We start from the raw sequence: 22,328 nt of genomic DNA, 5'->3' as shown, positions 1-22,328 counted from the left end.
GCACCTAACACTACGACAAATTGGTTGCTCTGAAGTCAACCAGGCTTGAGCAAAATTATCTTTGACATCATCAAATACAATCTTGTCTGTTCTGTGCGTTTTAATTTTGTACCGTGATTCTGTGAAGTGCTGATTTTGAGTGCCATAAGAGAAACCTGCATCACATCGAGAACTGCTGCAATGCTGCAAGAGGTTACAGGCAAGGACGTATTTAGGGGGTACTACTCAAAATAATATGCATAAAATATTACTCAGAAACTTACTTTTCTCGAACTACATGTAACATCATTTTTGTTATTCGATAAATATTCAATTATTCATCTATTCGACATTAATTTCATTGCCAGGGCACTTGTTTTTATGTAAATTATTCCGATCTTAACTACAGGTAAGCTACGTAATGAATATGCGCTGTTATATATCTATTCTTACACAGTCTTTTTACCTATTCGTGAAATAATAATAATATAATAATTTATGTATTGTAAAAAGTATTAATTTTATTTAATATAATTATTTTAATTTAAACATTATTATTATTCCTGAGACACTTGGTTCGGACCCCCCCCCCCAAAAAAAAAAAACATATTTCTAGATGCGTGCCTGGTTACAGGGTATTATTCCCAGAAGTAAGGTTCCAATTGAGCTTGTTTCACTGGTATAGATTGCTTTTCGCGGTTGTTAGTCGCTCTGCTATTTCACGTTACGTTAAATCCTTAGCGTTTATCCAATTCATGTTTAAGTATTCGCTGTTATTCCATAAACTCGGGAGTTTGAGAATCTCAAGCCCAATCCATGAAATGTTTCCATCTGCCTGATAAATACACAAATGTTAGGTGTAAATATGTGTGCGGGGTCCTCCGTGGCGTGATGGTTATCACAGCGCGCTACGACGCCAGGGTGTCTTAACCTCACAGTATTCTCTCCGTATTGCAAGTAATATGTATACCAAGTTTGGTTGAAATCGCTCCAGGCGTTCGAGAGTTATGGCGGAACAAACAAACACACACACGCATATATCCATTTTTATATATTAGATTGGCCATACGGTCGTAGGTTTAGACGCAAGAGCATTGTTGGCCTACAAGACTGCAGTTACTGGGCGCTTTCTGAAACGTTTACCCCTTACACTCTTTGCCCGGTGTCTTCCCTTGTAACCAATGGGACCCGAGTTCGAAACTTGATGTAATTGTAGGTCTCTCTCTTCTTCTAGATGTCTCTGAGATCGTTCCCGCTGACTGCCCTGAGAGCGGCCCTGGTGATTCTGACGTTTCCAAAATGGGGTTCCCTGCAACAGGTGGCGCCCTGCACCTTCAACCCGATGTGTTCGTGTAAGTTCGAGAGCGAGACGCGGGGCATCCACTTCACGACGCCTAAGACGCTGGACAACGTCAAGGACATCAGCTGTGTGGGCGTGCCATTCGGAAAATTGCCAGGTAAGATTCAGTCTATTTTACCTATTAAAGCTCTGTAAATCTAGTTTGCCGATCTTTATTCTTCTTGTCTGTGATTAGTTGGTTCATATAATTATCGTCCATTATTTGCACGGTTCATCACGAGCAGACAGTGAGCTGCAAGTGAGGGGAAGGAGGAAGAAGTGTCCGTGTCCGTGGCCTTCCATGATAGTATACTCTCAGCACTTATCTAAAAAATCTGAGTAAAACACACTATAAAGTAAGTCATAGGAGACGACTGGAATGTTCTAATTCGCGATTTTTGCTAGTGATATAGTTCCTGAGATACCCCAAGGGAGAATGGGTGATGGACTTTATGGATATAATTTAGTTGGTTTCAAATCTGAGGATGACCTTGATAGATTGTTGAAAAGTAAGTTGTTAAGTGTTTTTTTACTGAATATAGATTACCTTGGTCAGAACATGTGTTTCTTTCAGACTTTATGGATATTTCGGTGAAGCGTTCATTTCAGTTCACGTCTGTCATAATCACGATTTCCTTATCGAAGGTTCTGGGTTTGAATCTGGGAAAGTGGGTTCCTTAGTGAGTGCCCCTTAATCAATTTCATCTAACCGCTGTTTCGTCCTCTTCGTCGCGATTATCTTGAAGAGAGATGTTGCACATAAAATAATAAACTACAAAAAGAGTCAGTCTTATAATTTGATTATCTATTTGGCTGTTGTATAACGATTGCAGAGGTGTAAAGGGCAACCGTTTCTGAGGGTACTCTTCGATGTAGTACGCCCATGACTAGCGAAGCTCTGGAGTTTATGGACTCGTGTTGTGTTGTCTCAAAATGTTTGCGCCTTCATCCATTTCATCTTATCACCACTCATCCTCATCATCGCGATTAACCAAACCAGGCAGAAAAGAAAGACAAAATTAATAATCCAATCAATCAATTTAACGATTGTACAAGGCGAGGCAGTCAAACGGGAACATTAAAAAAAATCACAAAAAATAGAGAGAGCAAAGATCAGTTATTTTTTTAACATGAATGTACTGTACATGAGTGGAAATTACTAGTGTACTTGAAAAATGATATTTTTTTAAACATGGTGTCAGTAAGATGGCGTCCTTGGTTTTGCACATATTTCCTGCCTGCCCCCGATGACTATGACCTAGATGAAGGAACACTCTTCCAGCAAGATGATGCAACTAGCTATACTGCCAGAGTGTCTATGGATGTGCTTGGACTCGCATTTCCTGGTCGTCTCATCAGCACATTCGGCGATATTCCGTGGCCTGCCCGTTCACCCAACTTGGCAGCTCCTGACGTTTTTATTTAGGATTACATCATATCCAAAGTATCCAAGGACAACTCTCCCAAGAACCAGGGATGATTTGAAGGAGCGAATTCGGCAAGAGATCCACAACATTCCGTTGGAGATGCTACGAAGCGTCATGGGAGGATTTACTCTGAGACTCCGACAATGTGTGCAACACCTAGGACGCCATCTTACTGACACCATATTAAAAAAATGAAGATTTTTCAGGTACACTAGTAATTTCCAATCATGTACAGTACATTCATGTTCATAAAATAAATAATATTTGCTATCTCTATTTTTTGTGATTTTTCTAATCTTGCCGTTTGACTGCCTCACCCTGTATTTAGTTCCTATAAACTTCTTGAACACATTTGTTTAACATCAATTTCCACGTTAAATTAACAAGACAGATTTTTGGTGCAGCCTAGGAATTTGGTGGAGGATTATGTGTTCCAGAAGCCACCGTTTTGTCTTCTAATAATTATCACATTCTTCTTCTTTTCTTATTCATTAATTCAGTAGAAACTTAATTGAGGAAGTTAAACTCCTTTTAAAAATCGTAAGTGCGCCAATAGGTATAGGATGCACTGGACTGTATAATTTTTATTCAGCTCCTAAATAAAAAATACGACGCCCTAAATCAAAAATACGACGCGACACTCGAGAGTTTCTTCAACAGAGGAGAAAGGTTTCCTGTGTCCTTGATGGGAAATATAATGGTAAGAAGCTTGTAGAAAGGCCAAGATTAGGATGAGAGTACTAATTTGAGACGGAAACGAGCAGGAATAGGATTGGTATTGACCAAGGTACGACAGATTGAAAACTTGTTTCATGCGTCATTAATTCTTTGTACAAGCACATCGTTTTTCTAAGCCTAATCGCGAGTATGAGGATGACATGGATGATCAGACAAAGACTGATTTATTTATTTACATAAATGAACCCATCAGGCTGATGCCCAGTTAGAGAGTTCATGTTACAGGTTATCATAAATGCTTCAGTGAGCGTTATTTGAAAGTGTTTCAATTACATTGTTTTTAAATTTCATATATGGCATACAGAATAAATCAATATTTTTGTTAAGCTTTTCTAAGGCATTGTAGAGGACACCCATTCTCCAGACAGGAGATTTTTTTGGCAATGTTTGTTCGCGCTCTATTCACAAAAAATGTTCGATGACTGGGTCGAGTCTTGTTAGGAACGCGTAATTTAAATTGTGAGATCCAAAGAGGAGAGCGAAGTTTCCCATTAAATATTTTCCAGAGTAGCAGCAGGTTGCGGACTGTCCTTCGATCGTCAAGCCTGTGTATTCGGAGCTCGTCTATTAGATTATTGTACGAATCACATCTGGGATAAGTACCTTCAAATTTGTAATTCATGTAACGTAACATTTTCGACTGTACTCGCTCTATTTTTGTAGTCTCTACTATACTGTCAGTTTCTCTATTCCTCCACTTTTGTCTAATTGCAAAGATGAGGATGAGTGATGATATGATTAATAGACGAAGAGGCGCAAATAACATCCATGCCTAGGCCGGAATTCTTACCGCCGACCCCTGGCGTCCTGTACTAAGCATTGTCCCAATGAGGTCGTTGATGGGACAATCAGAATGACACACACGCCTTAACTATGGTTCGAACTCGGGCCTCTGACCTTTTAGCGTGTTACATTGACACACTGAAACAGAAGGCGCCTATTATTTCGTAAACATTTGGAAAAGTTTAAGTACTCTATACTTAGTTAAAGTAATCGGGACTTTAATTACAGTTTTAAAGTGGGGCCCCTAAGTACCGGGTGGCCAGAATTAAAGTTACCCAACTCAGAGCCCTCTGTAGCCTGTTTGAGGCATCGTAGAACTCTGAAATTTGGCGAATCCACTATGCAGACCATGGGGAAGAGGATGGCGATAAAAATAAAATAGTTCAATTTTCCGCCACCAGGAAAGTCTTCGTGAATTAAGTAATGATAATGGTATAAGATTAATTTTGCAACCTCAAAGAATTTAATTGTGAAAAGTAGGCTACCACTTTTAAACATAAAGATATCCATAAATATACCTGGTCTTCTCCAGATGGTAAAACTCATAATCAGATAGATCATATTCTCATTGATAAGAAAAGGCATACTAGTATAATTGACGTTCGTACACATAGAGGTGCTGACTGTGCCAGTGACCATTATTTAGTAATTTCTAAATTAAGAGAAAGACTCGCAGTGATAAATCATAAGCAACAAAATCTAGAAGTTCTAAAATTTCATACAGGAAAATTTGCTGATGAAAGAATTAAGAAAGATTACCAAATTAAACTGTCAAATAGATTTGATGTTTTGCAGGATTTAAATGATGAAAATATAAATGAAACGGACGTAAATAAGAATTGGGAGCACATACGTAATGCAATAGAATCAGCAGCTAAAGAAAGTATAGGATACCATAAACCAAGACAAAATAAGCCATGGTTTGATAATGAATGTCATAATCTAATAGAAATAGGGAATCAGGCTAGACTTAGGTGGTTAAATAACTCTGATGATACAAATCTAAGCAATTATAATAGAATAAAACGAGAAGTTAACCGCACGTTTAGAAGTAAAAAAAGAGATTACTTGAAAAGCAAAATTAACGAAATTGAAACAAACAGCAAAAATAAAAATATCTGAGATTTATATAAAGGTGTAAATGAATTTAGAAAGGGGTGGCAACCTAAAGTAAACTTGATAAAAGATAAAGACGGTGATTTTCTAGCTGACCCAAGCGATATTCTAAATAGATGGAAGAACTACTTTAATGACATTTTAAATGTTCATGTAGGAGATAAATCAGAAGAAAAAGAAATACACACAGCAGAACCTTTAGTTCCAGAACCTAACTTGACTGAAGTTAAAGATGCTATTAAAAGGCTAAAGAATAACAAAGCACCTGGCATTGATTTAATACGAGCTGAGTTAATTAAATATGGTGGAGATTCGTTAATATGTCAAATTCATAAATTAATTTGTTTAATATGGAATAATGAAGAAATACCTCAACAGTGGAAAGAATCCATAATTGTTCCTGTGTTTAAAAAAGGTGATAAAATGAACTGCAATAATTACCGTGGAATTTCTCTACTCTCAACAACATATAAAATATTATCTAACATTCTTTTAACAAGACTAACCCCATATGCTAATGAAATTATAGGTGATTATCAATGTGGATTTAAACGTAACAGATCAACTACAGATCACATTTTTTACATCAGACAGACACTTGAAAAAAAGTGGGAATATAATCAAAATGTCCATCAGCTATTCATTGATTTCAAAAAAACATATGATTCGGTCGAAAGAGATAAATTATATAATATATTAGTCGAGTTTGGAATACCTAAGAAGCTTGTTAGTATGATAAAAGTATGCAGCAGTGAAACAGAAAGTAAAATTCGTGTGGGTATTAATATGTCTGACAAATTTACAATTCATGATGGGTTAAAACAAGGAGAATTATTATATCCATTGCTCTTTAATTTTACCTTAGAATATGCTGTAAGGAAGGTAAAAGAAACTAAAGAAGGACTAAAATTAAATGGTATGACTCAGTTGTTAGCATATGCAGTTTCCAAATTCAAATACTTATAAGTAATATTAACAACTGAAAATTATATTTAAGAGGAAATAAAAAGTAGGCTTAATTCAGGAAATGCATGTTACTTCTCTCTTCATAAACTTTTGTCTTCTCGTTTAATATCTAAGAAACTACAAGTTAAAATATACAAAACAGTAATTTTGCCTGTAGTATTATATGGGTGTGAAACTTGGTCCCTTACATTGAAGGAGGAACACATATTGAGAGTATTTGAAAATAAGATCCTTAGGAAAATATTTGGACCTAAAAGGGATGAGGAGACAGGTGAGTGGTGAAGGTTACATAATTTAGAACTATATAATTTGTATTCATGTCAGATATTATTAGAATAATTTAATCAAGAAGACTTAGGTGGGCAGGCCATGTGGCACGAATGGGAGAGGAAAGAGGAGTTAACAGGATTCTTGTTGGGAAACCTGATGGTAAGATACCTATAGGAAGGCCAAGACGAAGATGGAGGGACAACGTTGAGATGGATCTAAAGGAAATCGATAGAGATGGAAAAGAGTATATAGATCTTGATCAGGATAGGGACAGATGGAAAGCCTGTGTTGCTGCATCCATGAACCTTCGGGTTTAAGAAGGCTAGAGAGTTAGTTAGTTAGTTCCGCCACCTGGTTGAAATGTGGCGCTGTATTTCCATTATGGGTTTTAATAATTACGTAAACTGCTCCAATTAGATATGGATTTGCCTTTACCTTGCAATCTTCCAATAAACGAGAGATTATTTTCTCGCAACTTCCAGCCACTAACAAATGTCTTTCTAATTAATAACTCAGCTACATCACTTAACGTGATATTCAATATTTATTATTACAGCGCCACATTTCAACCTGGTGGCGTAAAATTGAACTATTCTCTTTTTATCGCCCTTCTCTTGCCCATGGTTTGCATAGTGGATTCGCCAAATTTCTGACTTCTACGATGCCTCAAACAGGCTACAGAGGGCTCTGAGTTGGGTAACTTTAATTCAAGCCACCCGGTACTGTGTAATGTGCACCATCCGGAGATCGAACCCGCAACTTCTCTATCACAAGGCTACAGCATTACCACTACACCAAATGGGGGCGGGGGCTTTGAAATTCTTCTTGCCTATTAATATGAAAATGTTGGTGGAAAATATGTTGGTGGTAATTCTTCTGTACAGTCACCAGCGAATGAGTGTATTGCAATAGCAAATTTTCAATGGCAACTTCTACTACCGCCGTAAAGTAGTCAACACACATGATGCCTTTCAGAGAAGCGAATGTTCCAGGATCTAGGGGTCACATTTTTATTGCTGGTGAGTGTATGCTTTCAGACTACAGCAGTGCTGACTAAATAACTCAATTCTCTGGCGCAAGACAGTTCAATGAAAAGTCTTTAACGATTTATAACTTTGTGGAACGTGCTGTTCTGGTTGCAATTCGTCCTTTATTTACTGCTATTACAACATATTAGTTCAAAGAAGTTGAAGCACACTTCTTTGCTTGAAACTAAAGAATTGATTAGCAGAAGACGGTAAACGCTCCTCCCAACACGCGATGTTTAGTTACACAGAACGTCCAACATAACGTCTTGTTGCAAAATCTATGAGGCAGAGGACGCAGTGTTGCAATAACAAGAGTCCCATTACGGAAATTAGCCAGGGAAAAGGTTCCAGGAAGCCTCGTGTCACACTCCTTGGAACATAGCATTAATTGCATTAGGTCAGATGACATTACGTGAAAGTAGTAATTGGTCGCCCAAACTTAAAAGTGGAGTAATCACTTTCCTGCGAAAGTCCTTTTTTTACCTTTTTTTCCGTGAAAGGTTTCTTCATTGTTTTGTCATTTCGGGAATTACAGTTCGACGTGTTCTCGTTTCCGCCTCTTGTTCCTTCCCAGAAGCAAGCTCTATTCTCTTTGCAAGATCATATGCATGGCAGTTCAATTCAGCTGATTGCCATTCAGTGTTCGCAACTCGAGGTTTAAGGACCAAATTAATTGCACCTGTCATCCAGTGTTGCCACCTCTATCGTTAAGAGCCAGTCGCCGGTTATCACAGAGCGCTACCCTGCCTGGGCATGTGTGTTTTTTGTGAGTGTCCATTCATCATATCATCACTCATCCTTGTCTTCGCAATTAGCCAAAAATAGCAGAAAAGCGAAGTAAAATAAACCAAATCAATAAATATATTGTTAAGAACTAACAAGTTTGTGTTTTTTTATCCATTGTAGCAAGCTCGAGTATTAAGAACTTCTGGGAACTTGATTTAGCACTTTACTAATTCAACTTTTTATATTCTTTGAGATTTTAAAAATGAAAAGGAGAATTTCCACATATTCACATAGACAAAAACAGATGAAAAGAGAAGAGAGAGGAAGAGAAAGGAATTAGATACAAAGAAAAGTAAATGTGGAATGAATAGAGAAAGTAAGTGTAGGAGACAGAGAGAAAAAGAGAAATTATTTACAATTTAGAGGCAATGATACTCGTATGTAAAAAAAAAATGAATGAAGAGAAAAATAATTGGACAACAGAAAGAGAGAGACAGAAGGGACTTGGAGAATTAAAATGAAAAAGGAGAAAATAGGAGAAAGATTGAAATAATGCAAAATCGAAGAAAGAGAAAATCCTGGGACTTTATAATCAAACCACAGTTGAAAACATATTACGCTGACAAACTTATCTGATGACGTCAGTCTTTTTTGATATGCTAGAACCGTCGAACTTTTTCATCGACAACCGAAGATCATAGAAATATATCAAACATGCCTTGCGCAATTAATACCACTTGAATACCATTATTAAGCAGCTGATATTTTTGCAACACTGTTAAAGATACATTACAACGGTAATATCTGCACGTAGTAATCATGTTGTAATACGAGATATTTGGGAGTCATGCGAATTGTGTTACTGTACTCGGCGATTTCAAAGTCAAACTGCACGTAATTTAAAAAACTTAACGCAAAATTTGCACAGTTTTATGATATTTCCTTGAATTTCGCAAGGACGATCTTAAACCTCATAAAGCTTCTAGATCTGTTTCTAGATGCTACAGGCCCTTGAGGCTGACTAGATATGTATCGTTCCTTTCTTCCCCCCACGTTAACACTAAGTAGGGAGGCGATATACTTGAAGAAACTGTAGAAACTCGTAAATGCCTCTTCTCGTGCGTGTAGTTTAGAGCATTCGCGATTTTCATGACCGAACTTGCATCGCGGCGCTTGCGAACCCAACCTGGGAATCCGAACGTCAATTGGCTAATACGAGGCGATCGCGTTCCCATTGGTGGCGCTTCCGTGAGGCACGCGAGCTCCATAAAAATAAGAAATGGAACTGTGTTGAATATTTTTCTTAACCTTCGTTCCGCTTGCCTATATATTTCGGGCTTATTTGTGTGACTCTCCTTATATTGCCGCCATATATAATCTCCCATGAAAGTAGCTTTCTCCAATCACGCGTTAGTGATTGGATGGTTTGCCATTCGTGAAAGAAATTATTGTGTTTCTGGACGCTTTGTAAGCATGAGTTTGTTTTGTGTAGCATTCAATTCTTGGGAGAATATTTGTTTATTTAATTCAGCTTAATTTAAGTCTCCTTTCTTCCACTCTTGGCTAATAACAACGATGAGGATTAGTAGTCATGAGGCGGACACAAAATTGTACAGACGACACAACACAACTCCCGCAGACCATTATCCTGGTAGAGTCCAGGCGCCGGAGTCTCGTCAGCCTGCAAATATACAGCCCGATACGTACTATGTGAAAGGGACGTTGATAATTGTTTGTCTTCAGAGAAGGGAACAGCTTATACCCCACAATACAATGGAGGACATGAAACAAACCCTCACAGAGGATTATACTGGCGGTCCGAGGTTTCAATCCCGATCTCAGCATGGGTAGTCTCTGTGATTACGGCCCGTTTCGCCTTATCCCGTTTCACCTTATTGCGTTTCCACCTCCCCCAATACAATTTCAAATGATTTATGTGACACTAATATTTCTAAGGCGAAACGTGACATCCCATTTCGCCTTATACACAAAAAATTTCCCACCAGGTACTATTATCGACTTACAATCAACCTAACCTTTCCTAACCTAACCTAACCGAGCCGAACCTAACCTTACCTTACCTAACCTATCCTAACCTGGTCTGTGCTCCTGGGCGTCGTGGGGGGAGCCAAGTTAGGCAACATCACAAGCTCTGCGCTCTCATTATGAATTACCTTTCAAGTCGATAATATTCCCTGCTGGGAATTTTTTGTGTGTAAGGCGAAGTGAGATGTCCCGTTTCGCCTTAGAAAGTTAGTGTTACATAAATCATTTGAAATTGTATTGGGGAGGTGAAAACGCAATAAGGCGAAACGGGGTAAGGCGAAACGGGACGACACGGTCTCTGTGAGTGTCTCTTCTTCAATTTCATCATCCCGTATCCTCATCTTCACCATTAGCGAAAAGTGGCACAAATTCGAAGTGAATTAAACCAAATCAATGAACCAATTATACTGGCTGTCGGTTTGCGCAACAGAGCCTCGTTAGCCTGCGAAAACGCAGGATGTAATGCGTGTAAGGGGAGAGTATTTGCGCTTGCAGGAGTCCAAATATCTTTTGAAAGTGTTGTTCGTTTTCCCGATTATTCGGTTCGAGCATGGAGGACGCTCTTATAGTGGAACCACAAGTAAAAAAGTCTACGCAGACCCGCGATTCCTGTGCATCGTACTCCCGCGTGGAGGAGAGGTACAGAGTGGAGCATTTTTCCTTATGGGCCGAGTTGAACGGAAGAAGGGGAAGGTGCGCGGAGACTTTTCGCCGAAGGTTCTTTTGTTTGTGGTCGCTCTATAGTTGGACTGGACGAATCCAAACACGACAGAGGATATAGGTAGAGATATGTGCAAAAGTAAGTCGTGTATTTCCGACTAGAATTTCGTTTAAGTGCGTTCCGTTGTTTGTTACTGCTCGTTCTCTATGTTCACGAGTTGTGCTCATCCATCACAGGAAAGCGTTTCGGAATGACAGAAAAGCGATTTGCACGTAACTTACTTCCTCCTCCTGCTTTCCGCTTGGAGCCGTCACCCTTCTTTTCCCAGTCGACTCGTCCACTTAGCGCCTGCGCATTTGCATGCAAGGTTGCCACTAACGTAGGCGGACTGTAAAATAAGGATGGTTGAAATGAGAATATGATTCTTTGATTGATTGATTTGCAAGGAACAGTCAAATGAAACCTTAATTTGGTTTTGTTTTCTTATCTAATAGGTTTCTGCATATTAAGTTGCACAGGTGTGCAATTTAGCACAGACCTATTGCTGATCTACATGTACAGGGTGTCCGGAAAGGGACTGACAATTTTTAAAAGCGTGCTATTTTAATATCGTAAGGAGTAGCTACAAACAAAAACATACATTTTGAAGGCAAACTCACCAAGTTTTATTAAAAGCAGTGACAGCTCAGTGTAGCTCCAAATGAGCTCCGTTTGTTGCACGGAGAATGTCAAGCCTGTATTCAATCTCCCTCCACTTGTTCTGTAGCATCAGAGGGGTTAGAGAATACGAATACGGTCCTGTAGATCATCTATCTTTCGCCCAGAATACACCATGTCTTTGATGTACTCCTAATGAATGACATCTAGAGTGATAACATCAATCTTCTGCAGAATGTCAATGGCAAATCAATGTCTTTTCGGCTTGTCGTCTGGCTTAATTTCGTGTATCAACTGCACCTTGTATGCATGCAAACGTAACATTTTGTGCACAACTGCGTGAACAGTGGACCTTGAAATTCCTAACTGCCTGCTCCCCTCCTGTATTGACTTCCGTGGGTTATGAGTGTTTTTTCCTGTTCCGATGCCATTTTTGTTTGAGAGACACAAGCGCCGCTACCGCTAGCTGTACACGTGTGAAAATTTGCTCAACAAAACTACTATTGCTTTTGTAATGCCTTGTTAACAAAAGCTCGGTTTGTTGAAATGTAATAACTATTTAAAAACAATCCTGACACCCTGTGTTTTCAGGTCTGAGTTACTGTCTGCGTACCACAAGAAGAAGAATCTTTGTGGTGCATCTGCAGTCGCTTATGAGCTACTGCGAAGGTCTTTCCACCAATTTCAGGCCATTGTCTAACTTTTTCCTCCATTAGTAAACTTGCTGGTGCGGTTAAGCATGCATGCATAGAGATATTGAAAGTTAACTTGCCAGAGAATTTCTGTAAGTTTTAGGTTTACAGAGAGTAAGAAACCACTGCTCTTCACTGGTGGAAGTGTGTAGAGGATCCACCAACTTTAAAATGACAAAAAATGGTGTTGCCAAGCTCACTTTATCAGTGTTGCACCCTTGATTTCGTTTTGTAAATATAACAGTTGATACCTTAAGTAAATTTCAGCTGTGTGCTGCCTGTTCTATAATCTTTGTTTTATTACGGTTTACATCTGACTGTCCCTCGTATTTTACTTTACCTTTCTGCTAATTTTGGCTAGTCGCGGCGATGAAATTGGCGAAGGGACGCCCAAATATAACACGCACGTCCATGGCGGGATTCGAATCCGGGATCCCTGGAAATGCGAATATGACTCGTGCGCAAAGACACAAGCACATTATACGAGAACAATTCCTGTTTTCACACGTCCGGCCATCAATCACCTCTTTACCGACGACTTCATTTGAACTTTTGTTGAGTGCAAGTAACCTGCTAATTCAACAGTGCAAGGCAAAATATTATATGGCAACTTGGAAACAATGAGAGAATCGATTAACAGCACATTTCCTTGTTGCCAAACCTGCTTCACATGCCCGCCGCTAGTCTTTACAAGCTTCTCAAATGTTTCAACATGTTTCTTCGAATTTGCTTCAAAATGAAGGAGCAGCCGTTGGATTGGCTTCCTTTTCCCGAAGATGACCCATTTCCGGGATTTTCACAGCATACATCCTCTACATTGGAAACCAATGGGGGTTGAGGTCAGGCGACCGTGATGCCCGTTCTACAGGACATCTTTTCCAAAACTTTATGCTTTTCTTTCTTCAGTTCCATAGCTCACTTGCAATGAGAAACCAATGCGAAAATTGTGTCCAGATTTTATGACCACCCTGTATATATGTTACAACACCAAAGGCTACAGCGATAACCATTTGCCAATTAGCAAAATAAACAAATAAAAACCTCCTTTCGCAAAAGTGCTGATATTACGGAAAGCAAAAGAAAAATGGTAATTGGGGTAAAAAAAAGGCGCTTGGAAATCACCTGATTACATTAATTTCGAGAGAAATCCAAAACAATTTTTTTCCCTTTCAATTTACGTAAACGCAGCGTCTCCCCCTTTTTTCTTCCTTATCGTGTAATTGGGAGTTCACAACGCTTTCCAGCAACATTAATTTCTTTGTGAGGAGCGCAACAAAAGAAAGCGGCGGGGGAGATTATTAGTTTCATTGAGGGTAACGAGCCCTTTCTCCGTGCAAGGAACGGTCGCCTCCTCTCCCCCTCCTCTGGCAGCGGAGGAAGGACGTGATGAAGCTGCAAGCTTCGGTGAAAAATTTGAAGGGAATGAGCCGGAGAGGTTGGAGAAATCGCTTTGAAATTGAAACTTAATTTAAACGCGAGAGGAGACTTTGGTTAAAAGGTTCGTGAAAAGGTTTTCTTCTTCTTACCAAATAGGTAAGAATTTTCACTACAGGGTGTTGCAATAAGATGAGCGATTTTAAATGCTTCACACTGAAGAAAAAATAACCCGTAATAAATAAACAATGCATAATTAACTCTAGCTTATCTGAAGGGTCCATCACTTCTACATTTTTCGATTTTTCAACTCTGAATTAAAAAGAAATGAAAATATATTATCTATGGAGTTCCCAAAATTTCGTTATTACTTTTGTTCATAAAAACATAAATGTAACGTACATGGGAGGCAAAAAGTACTGGGTGGGCGCATCTTTGAATACGTGCCATTCGAAACGCCATGACAATTTTTGTAATTATTATAATTAATAAACAACTGCATCTCTATAAACAAAGGAAGCATAAATAAAAAAATATTATTGTTTTTGTGAGTTTATTGAATGGTAAAATATATGTGTGACACTCATTCAATAATTGGTTATTATTTCTTTTTATTCATGGTAATAATTATTAAAATCATAAAAATTAATAAAGTAACAAAGTAAGCAGTGATTCAATAACAGATCTGTTTCTTGAATTTTAGTAATATAAAAAGTGTGGGCCTGTGAGCCCCCCCCCCTTTACTCCACCTCCTCAGGTATGTAAGTTTCTCGTACGGCACGGGGAAGTTAGGGTTAGAACAAAATGTTTTGCTTCCTTAATTGAAAAAAATCCAAAAGAAAATGCAATCCTTCTATTTCTATTTATTTGAAAATAACATTACAATTACCTTCACACACTCTCTCAGTCTTTGTGTACGAATTTGAGCCACCTCTTCCCGAATGCGATGTGTACGTTCATTAAGGGTGCGTGGGGGTTGTTTGGAAGACTATTGCTCTCAAATACCCCAACAAAATAATCACACGCGAACACGCATGGGCCAAGGACTACCCCTGTTGTATTTGTAATACGCTTTTATAGCGAATGCGCTCTGTGCGCCGTTCCACGACTCCATCATCCCTGAATGGTAAAGCAGGGGCTTCAAGATGGCGGCAGTTACATGTTACCTCTGACGTAACAACTAGCTACATCCAGTGTTGCAAAATCGCCCCATTTATTTGTGATTTGTGATTTGATTTGCTTTATTTTACTTCGCTTTTTGTGCCACTTTTGGCTAATTTGCGAAGATGGGGATGAGTGATGATAGAACGAAATTGATGAATAGACACTCACAAATATCCACGCCCATGCCAGGATTCGAACCCGGGACCCCTGGCGTCGTAGCGCGATGTGCTAATCACTCCACCACAGGGGCCGGCGCCCGATTTATTACCATATCCTGTATTTGTGTTGTTGTGATTGAAATGATTTGATGTTTTAAGTCCACTTTATGCACAGAAAGGCTAACCGGGACTGGACCTACAGTTGAAAATGGGATCCACACTACTATGTGCCTCCACCAGATATCGAACCCGGGACCCCTTGATTACAAGGCGACGACGATATCACTGCACCATCGGAGAGGGTCCTGTATTTTTGTTGTGTTAGTTTACGTCGCGTTTCTCCTTTCTATTGGCTAATTGCGACGATGAGGATGAATGACTAATCAACCATTTCAACTAATCACAAATCAAGTAGAGCACACAAACACCACAGAGGGTCATAAACGGTGTGGGTCGAGCCGCCCAAGCCTTATTAGCATGCTTGAATGCAGTTTTTAGGCTTGAAGAGGCATTTTTTTGGAATACCTTCAGAGACTAAAGTGGAAAATTTTAGCTGGGGGAATGTTTGGTCGAGCCTTGGGGTTAGCTGGGGGACATGGTTTACCATGGTGGCGATAAGCATCAGAGGGGTACTTTCCGAAAATTTTACTAGCTAAGGGATGCCACCCTCGCATCCCCCTCACTTCGAGCACTTTCATAAGTCTCTTAAATGATGTGCCACATTAGGGTGTCATAAGTGAAACCTATGCCATTGCATAATGTAGTGGCGAGCTACATATTGTCTAGTGAAACCCACGCCACCCCCAAAATTGTTTTCTTTGCATTTTTGTTATTTAGCGGCACTTTTCTAGCCACTTTGAAAAATCGCGACGATGTGGATTGATGACGGGATGCGCATGAAGCATGCCTATGCAGGGACTCGAACCCGGTCATTTTAGTGGTGAGATCGAACGATTTAACGCGCTTTGCCACCGTGATGGCAGAACGATAATTGTTCCCAGGAGAACCGCATCATGTATTTCGGAGAGACATTGGCCATGCATGTACAGTCATTCGAGACAGCTGTAGATGGCGCAAGATGACGTAGCTTACTGTTTTAGTAGGTAGAGTACCTTAACAAAGAATTTTCGAGCAATATACTCTGAATATTTTAATATGAATGCATTCGAATCGAATTGTTGAGCAATGATGAACCCACAACATGTACCATCACTTTCCTCTTCGCGAACAATGCAGGCATCTTTGCTCCAGCGAACTTGCACAAAACAATATTCGTTCACGATGTACATGGACGTTACACGTGAAGGACGTTTTCTCCAGCAACAAAGGAATTATGAACAGTTCCCGCCAAAAATAGGAACGAATCAGTTTGGAGTACCCAAGCCAGGGCAGACAAATGTACCTGTCTTTCTTCTGATTTGTCCGATTCAGTGAGCTTGTTTCGCCCACTTCGAAATGAGAACAGATAAAGCTTTATCTTACTGGTTAACGAGAGAACAAGACCTTCAGAAACGGTAAAGCAACGAATGTGAAATGAACCGGAAAGCCACCGTGGAGTAGTTTATACAGTCTTCTGTTCGCGAGCATCTATCGCGTTTCGCAAACTTGATTAGATGTTTTGCACTTGCATCAATCAAAATGGAAACTATTTACAGTGGAGCGTCGATTATCCGAAGTAATTGGGGGACATGGGTGTTCGGAAAACTGGTTTGTTCGGATAATCGAACTGTACATGTTTATTTGCCAAAAAGAAGTACTGTACAGTAAATTTATTCATAAAAACAGGCATCTCTTTAAGTATTACAAAGCAACGTACAAAGGCAACTTTAGTAGGAATATATAGTATGTGGTACAGTTTATTAAACAAAAATATGTACATATTACATACGCATTTTGCATGAACAATACATACACCGACAGAAGTGTGCTGATTGTTGAAACACAGCGACTGGCGGCTTGGCCGGTCAGCAGCGCCTTATGAAGGCCCCATTAGAAGCAATGTTCCGCCAGCGGTGGCTCAGTGCGGCGACTACTGTGGGAAACTTGGTTTGGGAGTGAGGGGGATGATGGACGGTAGGGTGGGAGAGTAACAGGTGCGAGCGAGTACACAGTTCCGTTAAGCGGTCGTTCGGTTGACCGACGTTCGGATAATCGACGCTCTACTGTATTTGATTTGTTTTGTTAGCGTCGCTTTTATGATAATTTTGTTCCAATCGCGACGATGGTGGTGTGGGATGATGTGATGAAATTATTGAAGAGATACTCACAAAGAACACCCAGGTCCAGGTCGGGACTCGAACCCGGGACCCCCTTCCATCGTAGCGCGCTGTGCTAACCACTTCGCCTCGGAGCTCGGAATGATATGGTGTTGTGTTTTCCATGTGTATTTGTTCTTACCTCACTTCATACTCAGGCCAATCGGGACTATATCTACGGTTTACAGTGGGATCCGAACCATTGTGCATGAAACCATGGATAACTTTATGGTAAAGTGGTAGCGTTACCGCTACACCATCGATGAGGCTTATGGGTATTATAAAGTGATCCACATTAGTCACTTTGCCATGAAGACACATATGGGTGTGTGGAAGTAGGACATCCCACATTCTCGACCTAGACCATATTGGAAGGGAGTTGACGTGACGTGCTAAGTAATACGTTATTCTAGAGTTCACAGATTACACGAATAATAATATGAACACATTATAACTTTGAGGATATAACTACTGTGTATCGTATAAAACCCCTCGGGTTTCTGGATCGAACTCGGGCAGGACCAGCCAAAAGTTGCTCCCTTGCAGGAGGTACGTTTATGGTTTGGGGTAAAAACCCTGAGAAACGAAGGTAACACGTAAACAAGCAATCTCACCCCTGTGAAATAAGGAGAACGCCAAACATTCGATTTTTAACACTTCGGTAGACTGGTCCTGCAGAGTCGTGAGAATAATAGAAAAGCAATAAAGGAATGTTCGTTTACATCTGGTGTCTTGTAGAGATGATCATCTCGCTGATCTAGTAGACAAGACACGGTCCTAAAATGAAATTGCTTTCGGGAGCGCAACTCCCGTGGTAACTCCTTACGAATCAATTGATAATCAGACGATAGATTGGAGGCAACAATTCTACACTCAATAGCTTTCTGATTACAACTGGGCTGAGAAATGTTCTCTCGAACTATTTAAGGGAGATTCTAATTTCGATCGTTAAGGCGGTTGGTGAGTCCTCGTCCTGCCGTTAACGGTGTTTTTTTTTTCCATAAGGCTGAGTTTACTTATTTTCGTACGATTTCCGGTAAAATACCATGTCAGCGGATTTGTCAGGGGTCCCGGGTTCGAGTCACACCTTCGGCGTGATACGGTATTAACTCACTTGTACAATGACTAATATAGTATTGCATATAGTATATTTCGATGCTCAATGTTAATCTACAACTTTTTGAGCAAAAGGAATATGTATTAATGTTGCAAACACTTTCAAAATTTTGTTACCGTATAAGTTTATAAGAATTGTAAATGTCAACTTTGGATAGTCACAACTGTCTCAAATCTGTCAGAGTGACGCGTTGTAAGCGTACCCAGTCCCATCGCTGACGTTTTCTGGATTTCTGTACCGTAGTCTGCTACTATCCCTTTGCTGGAGTTGTGGCCAACTTATTTACGACCCACTGAAAATATGTTCGCGAGCTAGCAGTCCACAATTCGGTGATGCTGCCCTAAAGATAGAGGTGAGCGACGTAAAATTCTCAGAGCAAGTGTAGAATCCTCTCAGTCACTCCTCCTGTTATAGCTCAAGTCCTAATTCTAACGCCACTTTACTTCAAGGATCCGATCGATCAGTTCCCTCCTCCCCCCTCTCTGTTACAGAGGGCCTCCCCGAAGGCGTAGTGGCTTTGTGATCAAGGGGTCCTGGGTACGATACCCGGTGGAGGCACATGGCACAGTGATTCGGATCCCACTTTAAACTGTAGGTCCAATCCCGATTAGCAATTCTGTGCATAAAGTGGATTTAAAACCATAATTCAATCAATCAATCAACCTCTGTTACGGAGTAAACCACCATCCGTCACGTCCGCGTGGAGCAAAGTATATCTTCCTTTCAAACCTTTCCCATCAATGGCGTCCATTTTAGGAACTGACATTACTTGTCAAGTCCACATGGTGTAAATGAGATGATGGCAATTAAATTTCTTTAGTGATTTCTTAACGTGAGGTTGCGGTTGCGTTATCTTTGCTAGGCTGTGTTATTGCAACACTGGTAAGCCTTTTTTCCATGTTTAATGAAACACTCAAACGCTGACCAAGGAAAAAATTATTGTAGAAAATGCACTGAAGAAGACGCTGTTAGAGGGTGGAAACGTTGTGTTTTTTGAGTGTTGTTATTCTATTTTTTTTGTACAATATGTCCTTGCCTTGACTCATTCTCACCGAACAGGTCGTTAGGTGCCGGAGCTTGCCCGAGTTGATACCTTCCTGGAGATGAGGCTTCCTCGAAGAAATGGTTTATTAATTCATTAGGAGTAAAACGTAGCAGTGAATGAAAGCATGTCTAAACACTTCTCAGAGAAACAGCTGCTGGCTCAAAGATACCGAACTGACGTTCGAATCAGGACTTCAAATTTATGCAAACCAGTTCCAACTTTCGGAGCACGAACATGAACACTCCTTGAACAGTCGCCTATCGTTTCAGTGCATGCAAGTGGCTTCAGAGGTCTCCACGAAGCTTCCCTGCAGATATACCTTTAACGGCGAACGGGAGAAATTAAACCCGAGCGGCGAAGACGTCCTATCCGAGGCCTAATCTGTTGTCCCGAGAATTGCGTTACGTCACTCCCACTTACAGGACGATCCCGGACACGAATCCCGTTAGCAAAAGGACGCGGGATTTCCCCAAAGAGAGGACCGGTCAAGACCTGCTAGCTTTCCGGAACGGAGAGTTTGCGTTTTGTGTCGCGACTAGAGAGCAGGGTCGGCTTCCTCGATATCTGGAGCGGATTTTCCGCCTGGAGTAGCCGTAAAGGATGTCTAATTAGGGAAACGTTGTTAATCTCGATGCTCCGTCGTACTTGTCAGGGGTAATCGCCGCACCGGAAGCTGTGCGCCCGTACCGGAAACGGCTAGGCTGACATTTCACACGTAATTACCAGTCTTAAGTAGAATATTATATTGTCGCCCCGACCGGCCGCCGACTGTGGAGCGGCGCTGATGTCGAACTTCGTGTCGAAGTGCTCAAAGCGCATTATCTCAGCATACAGGACGTCGTTACATTGTAAATTGGGCGACAGAAGTACTTGCCTTCTGGAAGCTAAAATCCTGCCATTTTATCATAGTCTTCTAATCTAACGCATAAATATTTGCGTGCGTGAATTTTCATTCTATTTTTCATTCTTAACGTCACTTTTATGCTTCCGTGCGTTAACTGCGAGAATTAGGATAAACGGTGGTTACATTGACGAAAATAACAAATATGTTACACTTGGGGCTCGAACATAGAACGTTGAGATGCGCGCACAGTTACCTAGGTTGTTGTATGTATTAGTATTTTCCTACGTTTGCGTCGTTGTTAAGTTATCGTATGTCGTCACACTACCTTCCTGCTTCCATTTAGACCATTATCGTAGCTTGGGTGTTCACACTCCACCAGTTTCGTGATGGAAGAAAATGTAAAATCATCACAAAAAAGCTTTTTTGACTCACTTCTCCTGAATCCAAAGAAATTGTCGGGTCAGTTCTGCAGAAAAAAATGGCTCACTTCTATTGAATAAAGAAATGTCTCACATCTGCTGAATCCAAAAAGGAAAGTATATGTTCAGTTCTGCTGAATAAAAAAAAAATATTGACTCACTTCTGCTGAAACTAAAAAATAAATTACTCACTTCTGCTGGATCAAAAAGATTGGCTCTCATCTACCGGATCCAAAAAATTAAATGGCCCACTTCTGCTAGTCCAAAAAATGGCTCGTTTCCAAAGAAATTTGTCTTATTTCTGCAGAATACAAAACAAAGTGGCTCGCTACTGGTGTATCCAAAACAGTTGGCTCATTTCTGATGGATCGAAAAACCATTGGCTCATTTCTGCTGTGACTCACTTCTAGGATCCAAAAAAAAAAAAAAATAGTTCCCTTCTGCTGGATTCAAGAAAATGGCTCCCTTCTGCTGTATCCAAAACATGACTCGCTTCTGCTGAATCTAAAAATAAAAGCCTTACTGATGAAAACAAAGCGTTAGTGCAAGGCCTTGAGGCCTGTGTATGCTTGCAATTTTGGTAGCTGCAGCTCGCGTATGAATAGCAGCAAGGAGAGATATTATCTACGCTCCGCTGAGAAAGACAAATCGAGGAGCTTTGGAGGAAACCGGAAACAGGGTGTCCTCCAGCCCTTGCGTTCTACGAAGATTAATGTTGTTCCATGTAGAAACACGGGGGAGGGAGCAGGCGTTGAGCGATATCCCCGCCGGTATCAACACTTAACGTTCGAGTGAAGATCGCGTGAAAGCCTCGACACCAGCTGTTAATTTCTCGCCTATCCTCGCCCCCAGACGCACAAAACATCCGAGCAAACAACAGCTTCTTGTAATGTTGCGTATTGTTTCGACGAAGCAGAAGCTCAATGTGTTCGGTACAATGCAAGAGACAGGGAGGGGAGGTTCTCACACTTAGGGGTTCGAACTGACCCTGAACCGTAGGGAAATGCTTTGAAATTACTTTCAGTGAGGAAGCTGTTTTGACGTAATTATGAAGAGATTTGGATGCCAGCAGAGCTAGTGCACAGAAAGAAATAGGTGATTTTTTAATAATTTTTGGGTATAACTAGCAAGAACTTAAAAAAGTTCAACTATGCCAAATGGCTCGACTAAACACGTTTGTTGGCCTCCCCGAAGGCGTAGTGGTAGCGTCATCGCCTTGTCATTAAGGGGTCCCGGGTTCGATACCCGGTGGAGGCATATAGTAGTTTCGATCCCACTTTAAACTGTAGGTCCAGTCCCAATTAGCCTTAATGTGTGTAAAGTGGACTTAAAACACACAATCAATCAATCACTAAACACGTTCGTTAATTCACACAAATTTGATTGACTGAATTGGTTGAGTGACGGTGTGATGAAATTCATGGAGCAACACCCACAAAGAATACCTATGCCCAGGCCAGGATTCGAACTCGGGACCCCTGACGTCGTAGCACGGAGGTCGACCACATAAATTCGATTACTTTT

General features: G+C 40.5%; 1 protein-coding gene across 1 annotated transcript in view; it reads left to right on the top strand.

Moving 5' to 3' along the window:
- LOC145989867 (chaoptin) overlaps positions 1 to 22,328 on the top strand; it is an 838,754-nt gene that overhangs the window by 685,879 nt on the left and 130,547 nt on the right. Inside the window, exon 3 of the mRNA XM_083125332.1 lies at positions 1,214 to 1,436. Within this exon, the coding sequence (XP_082981458.1) occupies positions 1,214 to 1,436 (223 nt within the window). The remainder of the gene's footprint in view (positions 1 to 1,213; positions 1,437 to 22,328) is intronic.

The sequence above is a fragment of the Lepisma saccharinum genome, chromosome 7 (genome assembly GCF_977018435.1).
Source record: "Lepisma saccharinum chromosome 7, izLepSacc3.1, whole genome shotgun sequence".
Lineage (NCBI taxonomy): Eukaryota > Metazoa > Arthropoda > Insecta > Zygentoma > Lepismatidae > Lepisma > Lepisma saccharinum.
Note: the sequence above shows the minus strand (reverse complement) of the source record. Positions and strands in the feature narration are given on the sequence as shown.